At 41.8% G+C, this 14,705-nt stretch overlaps 2 protein-coding genes across 3 annotated transcripts; both read left to right on the forward strand.

The window, feature by feature from the left end:
* Positions 1-868: 868 nt before the first annotated feature.
* On the forward strand, positions 869-8,368 carry LOC310645761 (zona pellucida sperm-binding protein 3-like; the record flags this gene model as incomplete). Its single annotated transcript, XM_083371751.1, has 9 exons — positions 869-1,261; positions 1,398-1,516; positions 2,334-2,437; positions 2,904-3,081; positions 4,678-4,795; positions 4,902-4,993; positions 5,841-5,971; positions 6,303-6,425; positions 8,094-8,368. 9 exons carry the CDS (start codon positions 869-871, stop codon positions 8,150-8,152), a joined length of 1,317 nt encoding a protein of 438 aa, XP_083227877.1. The 3' UTR covers positions 8,153-8,368.
* Positions 8,240-14,125, forward strand: COMMD4 (COMM domain containing 4). Of its 2 annotated transcripts, XM_083370969.1 has the most exons (8): positions 8,240-8,458; positions 9,216-9,287; positions 9,492-9,557; positions 9,868-9,907; positions 10,560-10,679; positions 11,275-11,355; positions 12,027-12,203; positions 12,803-14,125. In XM_083370969.1, the coding sequence occupies exons 1-8, from the start codon at positions 8,456-8,458 to the stop codon at positions 12,841-12,843; spliced, it is 600 nt and encodes a 199-aa protein (XP_083227095.1). In that variant the 5' UTR covers positions 8,240-8,455; the 3' UTR covers positions 12,844-14,125. The 2 variants fall into 2 exon arrangements, with proteins under 2 accessions (XP_083227095.1, XP_083227094.1); XM_083370968.1 differs by lacking the exon at positions 11,275-11,355 and having other exon boundaries at positions 8,378-8,458.
* Positions 14,126-14,705: the final 580 nt, after the last annotated feature.

Genomic DNA, 14,705 nt, shown 5'->3' on the forward strand with positions numbered 1-14,705 from the left:
ACATCTGTTTGTCTTTCCTACAAATACCACATTGTTATACAGCATTTTTTTTGGGTTGAGGGTGGGGGTGGGAGAAGCCTACTATAAAATCCAAGCAGGGATACTGCATCGAGCCATCATAGTTTATTTGTAGCTTGTGTACGGTCCCACTTCCTTACGCGAACTTGAGATACCATATCAATTTAATCAGATAACCCAAGTGGAGACTTCTTGATCAAGCAGCACTTTTATTTGATCAAATCAAGCAGCTGGGTGGCCAACAAACTGGAACGCTGGCAGAGTGACATCCAGAAGTGCCACACCTTTTAAAGTTGGTAGCATTGCCTTATAAACTTTGTTAGCCCATGAAAATCAGACAAGAGAGCCATTACATCATAAGAAAGACATCAATCATTCTTGCACACTCCCTTATTCCCCCCTTCAGTATATCGCATCCATGTCCACGATTCTCAGGCTTGCATGAAATTTCTCTGGTGCAAAGCTGCTTGGATGAGAAGCAAAATCTTTTTTAAAAAAACAACCAAAAAAAGTCTGCTTGCCTTTTGGAAAAAGCCCCTTTGGAATACTCAAATCCTCTTTGGCCCTATGCAAATCTAAGTACTTTCAGAAGAGTGGCTGAAACTTTTAACCTACATTAATCTCTTCTTCCTCCCTCCCTCCCTCTGGCTACAGAGCTCTTGCAGCTGGAGGAGATGCAAAACTTCTGTATTTTTTGGGTGCTTTGCAGGATTTGCACTGGCTGCAAAGGGAGCTGATTAGCTGCCTGATTATCTCAGCCAGGTGAGGGAAGGTTGGCCTTCGGGTTGGAATAAAAAGGATCCTGGGCAGATGTTGGTCTCTTCTTCTCTGGCTTCCTAGAACAGACAGGATGGGACTGTTACAGAATCTGGCCATTGTTTTAGTTTGTTGGGTAATTGGGGAAGTGGCCTCCTTGGATCCCTGGGGTTATGTCTGGGAGTATTATAACACTCCTGCCCCTGCAAGGCAGCCTTATATACCTGCTGGAGTTGAGACTTACCCTTATGCTTGGGTAGATGCTTCTCAGGCCCGAGCTTTGTCCCTCCTGTCACCTGTGCTGGTCCAGTGTGGAGAGGCCCAAGTGGTGGTGACTGTGAAGAGAGACCTGTTTGGCACCGGGAGACTCGTCCAGATAGAGGACCTGAGTTTGGGTCCGTCTGGCTGCCAACCCATGGCCTACAATGCTGCCGAGAACACGGTGATCTTCAATGTAGATCTTCATGAGTGCGGGAGTGTCTTGCAGGTAAGGGTGGAAGATTCTGCAAGCCTGTGTTGTTTTTCCCATGCCAAGAAATTCCCCTTGTAGATTGCAAGCACTAAATCCACTTCTGGTTTATTGCTGCATCTCCCTTGTCCCATCTTTCCTTCTTTTTCTCTAGATGACTGCTGAGTTTCTGGTCTACAGCATCAGTCTCCATTATAAGCCCACCCCTTCTTCCCACAGTGTCATTGTAAGAACCAGCCCAGTCGATGTCCCCATTGAGTGTCACTACCCAAGGTAAGTTCGGAGGATGAAACTAACCAAAATGTGGGGTTGGCTTGACTGTTTAGGGCAGGGGTCTTCAAACTTGGCCCTTTTATGATCGTGGACATCATCTCCCAGAATCTCTCAGCCAGGCATGCTGGCTGAGAGATTCTGGGAGTTGAAGTCCACGAGTCATAAAAGGGCCAAGTTTGAAGAGCCCTGGTTTGGGGGGAGAGATGGTTACCTTGGCGGTGGGAGATGAGAACATGCTGTTGGATAAAAGAACTGAGCCATCTCTTTCAAGCTGGTGGTCCCAACTAGTTTACCATAGCTGCTAGAGCAATGGCGCCATATGGTTCATGGAATAAATCAGTGTTACAGAGTTAGCATGAGACACAAAATGAAAAACCAATTAACCCCAATTCATGGCTTAGAATGGACCCAGAATTTGGCAAGGTTGAAGGAAGAGACTTGCCTGCTACTTAGGTGGAATCCTTGATGATGAGTTTGATTGTGTCTAGAAAACCACCAAGCTCGGAATGCATCAAGGAATTCATTATCCTGAGCTATAAATATTCTATTCCAGGGCTCTTCAAACTTGGCCCTTTTGTGACTTGTGGACTTCAACTCCCAGAATTCCTCAGCCAGCATGCCTGGCTGAGGAATTCTGGGAGTTGAAGTCCACAAGTCACAAAAGGGCCAAGTTTGAAGAACCCTGTTCTAGAGGGTGAAATAGTGTATCATTTTCTTCACCCAAGGCAACAGGATTTCTGAGACTAGCCCTGGTGGGGGGAAAAAACCACTAAATCACTTGTTCTCTTTTGGAGACTTTACTTGTCTTTATTTCCAGGAGAAACAATGTAAGCAGTAATGAAATCAAGCCAACATGGATTCCGTTCACATCAACTATTTCTGCAGAAGAAAAACTACGTTTCTCCTTGCGTTTGATGAATGGTACTCCTTTTTATGTGGTTGCTAGGAGTTGGAAATGACTTGATAATCACTTCCAGAACCCCCCTTTTTTTCATGAGTTTCAGGAACATGAGGGTCCAGTGAGATTAAACCTTAATTGTACACAAATAACTTTTTCTTCACATTAGCATTAGTCAAACCATTTTTTAACTGTTGGTTAAAAAAAATGATTCCACTTTCGCATTGCTTTGGGAAAAAATGCAGATATTGGTGTACTTTCTGGATTCTGCATATTTCAGAAGACTGCAGCCGATTTGGTGGTATACAAAATTTAAAAATAGTTTGACATGCCAATATAAAAATTAGGATGGGATGCACATTGGTTTGTATGGGAGAAAAAAAAACTTATTTGTCCAAGTTGCATTCCTGATCTGAACTGGGCTCACTTAGGTTGAAACTTGCATCCAAGAAGTCCTTCCATGTTGGGTATGATGGTTTTGGCTTTCAGATGACTGGAGCGCAGAGAGAGCATCCAATGGCTATCAGTTGGGAGAAATCATGTATATTCAGGCTGAAGTAATTGCAGAAAACCACACACCTCTCCGGCTCTTTGTTGACAGCTGTGTGGCCACGTTGAGCCCAGAGGCAGATTCCAGTCCCCGCTATCCCATCATTGATTTCAAGGGGTAAGAATTCTAATTATCTCTCTTCGCACTTGCACTGAACATTTTTATGTGAGAGAACTCACTGCTCCTGGAGATCTTAAAGTTGCTTGTTCAGTAGCAAAATTGCACTATGTCCACCTAAAATGGTCATCACTATTTTTATTTTTATTTTAATCCCATTTATATCCCGCCCTTCTCCGAAGACTCAGGGCGGCTTACAATCTAAGCACAAATCAATGTGCTTAGCAATACTATGGGGTGGAATGACCATCGGGAGCAATATCCTTCCTTACATATGAAAATTGCTAATAAAGGAGAACATTTCGGTTGAAATAAGGGGTCCTTGATGCTGCTGTAACCTAGTTTGGGTGATGAAATGTCTGCAAAAAAACAAGCTCAAGAACCCCTCATGAAGCTTGCTAAATTTGTACGAAGAATCGGGTTCTTCCCTTTTTATCTTTTGCCTTCTGGCCCGTACTTGCAAGGAAGTTCTTGTTCTATGCTTGCGTCCACAAAGAAAGCCATCAACTCACCCCCATTGTCACGGCTGGGTTGTTAAATCTCCTCCGGAGCTGCTTTTCTCTCTCTATTGCATAAAAATTATATTTTAACTTGAAGTGATGGCGTTGATTGCTTTGGTTTCTATCTATCCCCTTGTGCAGGGGTAGGCAACCTTGGCTCTTTTATGACTCATGGACTTCAACTCCTAGAATTCCTGAGCCAGCTATGCGAATTCTGGGAGTTGAAGTCCATGAGTCATAAAGGAGCCAAGGTTGTCTACCCCTGCCCTTGTGTGTCATTTGTGTTTCGGTGTAATCCAGCAGGGAATGTGGTTTCCCCTGGTCATTTTGAAGGGTCAGATGAAGGAATACACAAACAGATGAGGTCCCGGGGGATCAGAGGAAGGAACGTATGTGGAGATAATATGAATTCTGAGAGAAATATTTTCTCTTGTCTTCATGTCACGGCCTCCAAACAAGCGAGAAAAAAAGCTTTTCTTTCATCCTGCTTACTGTCCAGTGTAATAGGGGGATTTGCAATACAAGCTTCCTAACAGTTGCCAATACTTGATAGCATTACGAGGGGGGCTGCGGTGGAAAGAGGGCAGGGGAGGTATGGGTCAGAAACCACTTAACCAGGATGTTGGATGCAAAATAGCTCACTTGCAAGAAAAAAAACCCCAAACCACATAGCTAGAACATAGAACTAGAAACTTTGCAAGATAGCCGTGATCTGGGATACGGAAGGGCATTATTAGGAGGAGGGCAAAGGGATGTATTATGATTCAACTTCAACTGTAAAAAAATGCTTTAAAACTGGCCTTGGCTGCTTTCAAAGCCAGCGTCCTTATTTCTTGGTACCAAAATAATTCTCTCACACCTTCTGTTTGGTGATCCATTGGCTTCGACACCAGGTTTTGGAGACAGTTTGGGGGACAACAATTTCTGGGCCATACTGGGAGCTTTGGGGCTAAAGAACAGACTCGCAATTTCATTGAAACACGAGGTTCAGATAGGCCTGTTGTCTGCACAAGCACGCTAAAATGCCGAGTGCACTAATGTGTAACCAAGTGTGTCAATAGCAGGAAGCATTGTTGACGGGTGTTGTGTCCTCCAGCTGCCTGGTAGATGGAAGAGATGATTCCAGCTCAACCTTCTTAACACCAAGGCTCAGGGACGACGTCCTCCAATTCACAGTAGATGTCTTCCGGTTTAGCGAAGACCCCCGAGATCTGGTGAGAGGTTTTCTTCTGAAGCCCAGGGCTGAGCAGCCATATTTTTGAAGTTTCACTCTTCGTCATGCCGTAACCTAGCTTAAACCACCTTTTATCTTGTTCCTAGATCTACATCACCTGTCATTTGAAAGTCGCTGCGGCTACTCAAGCCCCTGATCCTGAGAACAAAGCTTGCTCCTTCCATCAGGCTAGTAACAGGTAAGCAAACGGACATTCCTACAGGGTGATGCCACTGTGCTAAGCCATGTGTCATTATAGGAGGACCTTAGTAGGGTTAGTCGACCAAAATGGGAACATGCAACTAGTTCCTTTGATATAATTTATCTGCTTCTTTGGAGAAAAATGTTTTAGATTCGTTTTATTTTGGAAGATTTAGTGATTATCTTGTTTTGAGCTACACACCAATTGTTTGGAAATCTGTTTCTAACCTAACTAGCTATTGCATACTGTTATGATTCCAAGAGAGATTAATTTATAAACAGTAAGGACCTTCTCGGCTTCATACAGTGGTTTGAAGAACACACTTTTCCATATTTGAACACGTATTCCATAAGTGAGTGTCCTGATAGGTGAACCTATTAGAAATCTCAACTTTGTATACTAGTTCATATGCCTGATTTTTCTCTTACCCCTTAAGCTAACCCCTCTATAACAAACGTTAATATTTTGAATAAGTCATTTAAGAGGTTAAGGCTTAACTTATTAAACATTCAAAATATTAACATTTGTTATAGAGGGGTTAGCTGTGCTTGGTACAAATAGAGTAAGGATATTTTGCATATGGTGAACTTAAGAGGTTTGCATAAACCACAGATGGCGGAGTTCATTAAGCAGAAACCAACCTGGGTTCCAACTTAACAAACTTGTAAGCCCAGTTGCTCTTAGGCTAAGTAGATCAATGGTTGAACCTAAGAAATTAACTACCAGTAATTTAGGATATAGCCAGGTATCCATCCTTTGGTCTATTAAGAGGGGAAAGTATTGGATGAATTCTCATTATATAGGCACAACCTTACAGGAAATGTTTCCCTTTTTTTCACCACAGCTGGGTTCCAGTTGAAGGAACCGCAGATATTTGCTCTTGTTGTGAAACACGGAATTGTGTTCGAACTACCAGTCAAGCCATCTGGGACAGATGGGGAAGAAGATTGGGCAGAGACGTGGCTGCTAAATTGGGTATGTAATCAAGATTAGGCGGCATAAGAAGAGAACTATTCCCTTGAATGATATTCAGAAGTAACTGTTCTACTTCTGGGAATATTAGAAGAGGGTCAATCATGTCACATTCTCGGAGATTGCCTGGACCAAGTCCCTGTAGTTTTCTTGGCAAGGTTTCTCAAAAGTGGTTTGTCATTTACTCTTTTCTAAGACAGAGAGAAGGTGACTGGCCCAAGGTCACCCAATTGGCTTTGTACCTAAGCTGGGTCTAGAACTCACAGTCTTCCAGTTTCTAGTCTGATGCTTTAACTACTACACCAAACTGGTTGTTAATCTTGTTCTCGTGCAGATATATCAAAGGAGGCAGATGCTGACGTGATGCTCGGTCCCATCCTCATTCTTGACTCGTACATGACTTCCAGAACTCCTCCTGATAATCAGAATAAGAATTTGGTCTTCTCAGCAGAACATGGTACTGTAACATGTTAATTGTGGAGTTCAAGCATTGTGTTAATCCATGATTTGATGACTAAACCATAACCGGATATATTCACACCACTTGCTAAGTCAGAGGTGCGTGGCTTTTGTAACCTTGGGGCTGCAACAGCCCCCAGAAATTTTCTGTGTGATTACAATCTTTTGATCTGACAGTCTGCAACCATTACCCTCAGTAGACTTAGTATTAACTCTATGAATTTCAGTGAAATTCTATATAATTGTTTGACTTGGAGCCAGAAGAATGGAATTGGTTGAAGTTCCCCTTATTCTTTCAACAGACTGGCAACAATCTCGCCCAATTATAAATTCACATGGAACTTTTGTTAAGACCTTTGACAGTAGCAGGAGATTCTCCAAGCAGAAATTTGGGATAAAAGTCACCTCAATGGCACTTGCTTATCATTAAGTTGCACTCTTTAGGTTTGAAGGGAAAGGACTCCAGAATGTTAAGCTCTTTGTTTTCTACTGTGTATGATATTCTTTACTTTTGATTTTCACTGCAAAAAAAAAGCTGTTTAAGAGAATTCAGTACTGTTCTGTTTTTGTTTTTTTTACAGGATTTTTCCAAATTCCTTGGATGCTGGTGGGCATCATCCTGATAGCCCTTACTACAAGCTTGGCCCTGACCACTCTAGGAATCTTTTGTACTAGAAAAAGACGTTCTAATTTTTCTTAAGATGTTATGCAATGTGGAAGAAAGTTAAAATAAACAAATCAAGGTGTAAAAAAGACTTGTTTATTGAACAAGGTTGAGGGGAAAAACATAATGGTGCTTGCATAGAAAACATCTCGGAAGCATCAAAACCAAAGATTAGGTGATTTGTACCTGCTAGGACTGTGCTCTCTTCAAAAAAATAATACAGAATTCCTTCGGACTTCACATAACCATCACACCTCCCTGCTCTTAAATGAAGTAAGGCTTGATTTTTCAAGGCTGCAACTGAGCCTGAAGAACAAGGGGTGATTTAAAGAGTTGCATTCACTATTAAGATTGCAAAGATACTTTCTTATAACTCCCATTCAGTCCTCTATGGGTCCTCCTAAGGTTGTGGTCTAATGTTATGTTAGGATATGACTTGCTTCAAAGTTGTTTGAAAAATAAGGCCATGTGTGAACTTGGTTAATTGTGGTTTAAATCAAACATTTGGGTATATGCTAAGTATATTTAGCTTAAGTCTTTAATATCACTTAATAGAATTGCCTTGTAAATAAAACACAAATTAACTGAACGATGAAAACTAGGTTTCTCGAGAACAAACTAGTCCATTGACTCTCATTTCCTGTTTTAAAGTTTACCCCTCAAAATTACCAGCTCCTCTTATCATGCTGCAAATTTATTCATTTATTTAAATGTATTGCCCAACCAGCTCCAATGAATTCTGGGCTGCCTGCAGAACTAAAGAACATTAAAAACAGCTTAAAATATTGAAACGGATTTATTTTGCAGATTTGGGGGGAAGACTACAGTGAAAAGCAGAATAATGGCTCTGATTTAAAAAATGCTGCAGAGAAGCCCAGTAATTTCAAATACAACAGAATAGTTTTGTTTTGACCAAGTGTGATTAGACACGCAAGGCGAGATTTTGAAGTAAAGGCTGAAAAAAGGATTAAGACACGCATTAGCTCTTTTAAACATCTGCAGGTCCCACGACCAACAGGAGAACACGTGTCGCTACTACAGCAAGAAGCAAGAGCCTCTGACGGTCAGCTGACTTGTTCACGGTCAGCTGATTACAAGGGAAGCTCTTCAGGGATTGGCTAGAAGAAGCAAACTAAAAAAATAAAAAAGAAAACTCTTCAGGGATTGGCCAGAAAGAAGTAAATAAGGGGAAGCTCTTCAGGGATTGGCTAGAAAGCAGACAGCTGGAAAAAAAGAAGCTTTTCACGGATTGGCTAGAAGGAAGTCAGCTGATACAAGGGGAGCTCTTCAGAGATTGGGTAGAAAGGAGAAGTCAGGTGACTCGCTTTGTAGAGGGAGGCGGCTGTCGCTCAGTTCAAGGGAAGATGGTGAGTTGGGGGAGGCGTGGGGGGAGGGGGGAGTTTTATTGCTAGCAAGGCGGGAAATGGGGGGCATTTTAAAGCAGGGGTCTTCAAACTTGGCCCTTTTATGACTTGTGGACTTCAACTCCCAGAATTCCTCAAGCCAGCGAGCCTGGCTGAGGAATTCTGGGAGTTGAAGTCCACAAGTCATAAAAGGGCCAAGTTTGAAGACCCCTATTTTAAAGGATTAGAGGAGAGTGCAAAATCTTAGTAATTCTAAAATGGGTGGACTTCAATTCCCAGAATTCCCCCAGCCAGCTTGAATTCTAGGAGTTGGAGTCCACTTATGCTGGCTGGGGAGAAATTCTGGGAGTTGAAGTCCACCTATGCTGGCTGGGGGAATTCTGGGAATTTAACAACAACAACAACAACAAAATAATAATAATAATATAATAATAATAATAATAATAATAATAATAATAATAATAATAATAATAATAATGATGATGATGATGATGTTGGAAGGGACATTGTAAGTCATCTAGTCTAACCCCCGGCTCAGGCAGGAAACCGTATACCACTTATGCTGGCTGGGGGATTTCTGGCAGCCCATGCATGCTAGCTGGAGGAATTGTGGGAGTTGGAAGTCCATGGGTGCTAGATGGAGAATTCTGGGAATTGGGAGTCCATGCATGCTAGATGGGGGTATTCTGGGAGCTGAAATCCACCCATCTTAAAATTGCTGTGATTGAAAAATACTCAAATGTTTCTTTCTTCCTGCCAGAGGTTTCGATTCTGTGGAGATTTGGACTGTCCTGACTGGGTCTTGGCAGAAATTAGTACTTTGGCTAAAATAGTAAGTGATTTTCCCCCCCCTCCCCTTGAGTTCCATGAAAATTATAATTATTTTAAGGTATGGGAGTTGCTGGCACTTTACTACCTACCTGAAGCTGGTTTTGCCCCATTGTAAGATTTGGTCTGACAACTACCATTTTCCATGGGAGGATTTAAAAAACCCCCGAAGATGATGGTTATGACACATTTTTTGTCTTTTTTCCAGTCTTCGGTGAAACTCAAGCTGATCTGTGCCCAGGTTCTGAAAGATGTGCTTGGAGAGGGTATTGACGTGAGTTCATTCTCAATCTCTTTTCTGGATACTTGCCAGACATGGTTTGCATAAATCCAGAATCGGTAAGAGAAGCACTTTCCGATTAAACCTGTGGAACGTTATTTTTTAAATGATAGATTCACAAATCAGTTGCCCCCATTCATAATTGTGTTTCCATGGCAATTGAGTGCTTAGATTAGTGGCTCCCAAAAGGTGTTCTGTATATTGAAAATTCTGTGATGAATAAAAAAAACCTTACTGCTGTTGGGACTTCCCCAATGTTAAGTTTGAGCTGAGCTAAACTAGAAATTGTTCTTTTGTCTCTCAGTATGACAAAATCCTGAAGTTAACATCGGATGCCAGGTTTGGTGAGTGTCCTTCCCTTCTATGTTCAAAGGCTAAGTTAGGATACAGCTAAGCCATTTCCTATCCTGCCAACATTTCTCAACTGAAAATTGAGAATTAGGGTTGCATTTATTTCCTGAGTTTAGTATTGGTGCTGAAAGCAAATTTGCGCATGGGGTGTGCACACAAAGTGCTGTGGTTCCTTACTTCAAATGGTATCTTTTTGCAAGAGACTTGCAAAATTGGTAATCTCCAAGCATCCAGAAAAATATGGCAGATCCTGTACAGTATCTCTGCCTTACATGTTCATTCCAAAGTACAGAGACTAGTGTTTCTCAACCTTGACAGCTTTAAGATATGTGAACCTCAATTCCCAGAATTCCCCAGCCAGTCATGATACTGACATAGACTGGTTACATTCTTTTCCAAAGTGTGGATCCCAAACAGGTAAATTTTCAACAAAATGATAGTAGTTTCAACAAACCTACACAGTTTTGGAGCCATTCATGGCCTTGGGCTACAGATAGAGTGGTGTTTCTCTACCTTAGCAGCTTTAAGATGTCTGCAATTCAACTCCCAGAATTCCCCAGCTAGCATAAGTCACTTACATCCTTTTCAATAACATGTGTTAGTCTGAAGCTCAGATAATTATATTTCCTTTCTTTTCTGCTGCAGAAATTGGAGACGTGAAAGCCACCGTTGCCGTTCTCAACTTTATTCTCTCCAGTGCCGCCAAATATAACGTGGACTCCGAGTCTCTCTCCAGTGAACTTCAACAGCTGGGGCTGCCCAAAGGTGATTTTTGGGGTTATTGCTTTTAAAAATGCAAAATGTTAACGCTTCCTCAGAACTACCTCTAACCGTAAATGAAACTTTAGAAGTTGACTGAGTTAGAAGCCAGTGGGAGAATGAAATTAGGCATACCAGGGTTGGGGAACCTTGGCTCTTTTATGACTTCTGGACTTCAAATCCCAGAATTCCTGAGCCAGGCATGCTGGCGGTCTGAGGAATTCTGGGAGTTGGTCCACAAGTCATAAAAGAGCCAAGGTTCACCACCCCTGCGCTATATGAATGAAGCCAGAAATAGAAGTAGAATTCCAAATAACTTGAAAAGTTGCGTTCAGGATTTTTCATATCTAACTGGTGGATTTTTATTTTTTTTTAGAGGAGGACAAGATTAAATGGGTTTAAATGGCCAGAAGATTTGGACTCGTAGCTTAATAGTGCAGGGGTCTTCAAACTTGGCCCTTTTATGACTTGTGAACTTCAACTCCCAGAATTCCTCAGCCAGGCACACGTGCCTGGCTAAGGAATTCTGGGAGTTGAAGTCCACAAGACATAAAAGGGCCAAGTTTGAAGACCCCTGACTTAGTGGATGTTTTGGTTGCAGAGCATGCTGCAGGATTGTGCCGGTCTTACGAAGAGAAGCAGAGCTCTCTCCAGGATAGCCTGAGGAAGTGCAGTCTGAGATGTAAGTCAACCTCCTTTGCCGGTGACAAAACGAACGCTTACTTTAGGAAAACTGTCCTCTGCATCGTTTTCCCCACTGGGCTGAGATGTTTTGTTTTCTTATGGGAAGATTTCTCAGCACCCCAAGGGAGAGGCTTACAGATTGATTGGAGAAAGATTCTGTAAAATGCCAACAAGGCTGAACCACCCTGTCAAGGAACACACAAAGCTGCTCTTCTTAGACTGGAATTTTCAGAGCACCTGGGAGTATATGTAGTCCTTGATTTATTTATGACCAGACATTTAGCGAATGTTTGAAGTTATGACAGACCCTTAAAAAGAGATTTACGACCCAGATTCAAAGTTTTGATGCCTAGACCCACCTCTAGTCACATGACCGCATTTGGGGCACTCAGCAACCAGCCTCCATTTATGGCAGTTGGAAAGGCAGATGGAATTCTGTTTCTGGTACAACTATTTGACTTGGATTTAAAAAAAAACATGTTCCTGTTTCTTTTGGAGAATTGCAAGTAGCAGATAAAACATGAATTAAAAATTGCAGTAGATTTTGGAAGCTGCTGCAACCTATGACTGGGTGAATTCCTTAGCCATGCTCTTGGCACATTCAAGAGGACTAGCGTCTTGCACAAACGATGTGCCTAAACGTTTGTTTTTGTTTTTTTCTGCCTGCAGTGAGTTGCCTGGATTCTGTTTCATGGAGAGTGGATTATACACTTAGTTCCAGCGAGCTCCGGCAGGTCAACGAATCTGTCGTTCACCTCAAGCTGAATGTGAAAGATGTTGACCGGAAGGTGACCGAGCCTGTGGCAATGACGTTGTCGGCTGAAAAGTTTCGCGTCTTACTTGCTGGTGAGGAGCTAAATATTTTTTACAGCTTGGAGGTGGTTGCTTGTGTCTGCCAGAGCCTTATATAACCAGAAAGGCATCAGGAAATCCCTTAGCTCTATTTAAAGAGGCAAAACAATCCAATTTCTCTTTTAAAATCTCCAACCACAGCAGTCTCAATCCTTTACCTTTCCATCTGCCTCTTTCTAGTCATCGTAATGAGCACCACTTTGTAGAGGAAACAGAAGCCAGAGGTCGAGACTGCTTTATCACACACAGCATGGAAAGATACCTATTTTAAAAAGGAACAAACCTTACGGTGTGTTTTTTAAGAATCTGAACAGGGTTGCAGTAGAATCCTGGTGAAAATTGTTCAGGATGACCCATTTTATGGCATCCCAGAGACATCCTTGTCCTGGCCTTGGTCTGCTGAATATCATTCCTGGCAAGACATAAAGCAAAACCTTTGAAATTAAGACATTTCACGGGAGCAAAGGGATATATTTATTTTATTACATTTTTGTGTGATTCTTGCTGGCTCCTGGGGGCACGTGGTCTTTTAGGCCACTTATATTTGTTGTTAGATTCCGTTCTTTTTCTTTTAACCTCCTATTTTCCCTCAGAACTAAAACAGGCTCAAGCCATCATGAAAACCCTCGACTAAGGCACTCCGGATGCTATCAGGTCTAGTCAGAAGAAGCTTCATTTTGACCACAGACCAAAATGTCTCCACTGGATAGTGATCTCCCAGCTTACAAGATGCGAGCAAAGCAGCCAGATGTGCTTAATGTCCATTTCCTAATAGGCCAGACCAGCAAAACCAGTGTGTGGGGGGGGGGTATCCGGAGTGTGGTAGTATACGGTCATCTCGGTCACAAACGTCCAACCGCTACCTTAGGAGAAGTCTATCTTTTTTATGTTTTTTCATTTGAGCATCAGTTGTCAAGGGAAACCTAGCACAGGTTTTGCTCTTGTGGCTCTGCCTCAAAAATATGCAAATGCTGCCTTGTGGGGTTTTTTTCGGTATTTCATTAAAAGCAGAAAATTAAATCTTACATATATGGCAAAAGCTACCTTCGTTGAGTCTGTGTATTGGGCAAAGCTGGGGCCTCATTGCTTTGGGCTGGAAGTGAGATAAACAAATGGTTTGACGTTTGTTTTGAGTCCCGAGCGAGGCACATAAGCAAATTAGTTGAAATCGGAATTTCTCAACCTCAGCAACTTCTCAACTGTGTGGACTTCAACTCCCAGAATTCTCCAGCCAGCATTCTGGGAGTTGACTCCATACATCCTGGCTAAGGAGTTCTGGGAGCTGAAGTCCACACATCTGAAAAGCTGCTGAGGTTGACATACGCTGGTTTAAATCAAATGCCGTCACTCCGTTGTTCAAGCCAGCCACCTCCTGGCTTAATAGTGTGTAAAGCATTTGAAGAAGGACCAGAGAAATCCAGGTTCAATTACTTCCATACCCACAGAAACTTAACTATGGTCTGTAAGGTTTGGATAGTTGCTTCTCGGCCCAGCCTACCTCACCGGGTTGTTGCTATGGGGGGAAAAAGGCTGAAGGAAGCTTCTTGGATCTCCTGCCTGAAAAGCTGTTATATCTCAAATACATGAATAAATAAGTGGGCATTTGATTTGCTCAGTCCTAAAGGCAGTACCCGTCTTTCGCCCCTGTCACACTCAGCATTGGCAACAATATCAACCCTGGGTATCCCAGGAGGAGCCTCCCAAGTGGTTTTATAGGTTTAAATGATGTCTGTTCTTCTATTGGGGGGAGGCGTCTTTTACGTTTTTATATATTTTTTGTTATTGATGTTTATGATTATTTCTCTCATTATCTTTCAGATTTTTTAATAGTATTGTTTGTTTAGCCTTGTGATAATGGTCTTAATTGTTACTATGTTTGCCTGCTGCCCAGATTCTAATAAAAGAGAATATTTGCAGCTCAGAATTGAACTGTGGAGTTCTTGGTGCTGTCTCCGCTGGGTTGTTTTCTTGCAGACATTTCATGACCCAACTAGGTAACATCAGTGCTGAGCTAGAGTCTCTTTTGGATAGAAGAACCGCTATACAATAACTTTTAATACTATGAATTAATCTGTGGGAAAGAATAGAATAGAATAGAATGGAATGGAATGGAATGGAATGGAATGGAAATAAGGAATAAAATAGAATAGAATGGAATGGAAATAAGGAATAGAATAGAATAGAATAGAATAGAATAGAATAGAATAGAATAGAATAGAATAGAATAGAATAGAATAGAATAGAATAGAATAGATTTATTGTCATTGTGTAACTTACAACGAAATTAAGTGCTGTCCACAGGGTTTTAGTACACACAAAAACAAGTAAAAACATACATTATATATACACCCTTCACGCTCTATTCACCATTGCGCTGCCCCTAATATTGCACTTCGATGTTGCACTATAGAGTAGCATTTAATATTTACGGTAATATTAATATTAAAACGATTGCTTTAAAACCATCTTCGTCAAATCCACGCCAGAAGCTCGGTG

This window comes from Vipera ursinii (assembly GCF_947247035.1).
Source record: "Vipera ursinii genome assembly, chromosome: 11".
Lineage (NCBI taxonomy): Eukaryota > Metazoa > Chordata > Lepidosauria > Squamata > Viperidae > Vipera > Vipera ursinii.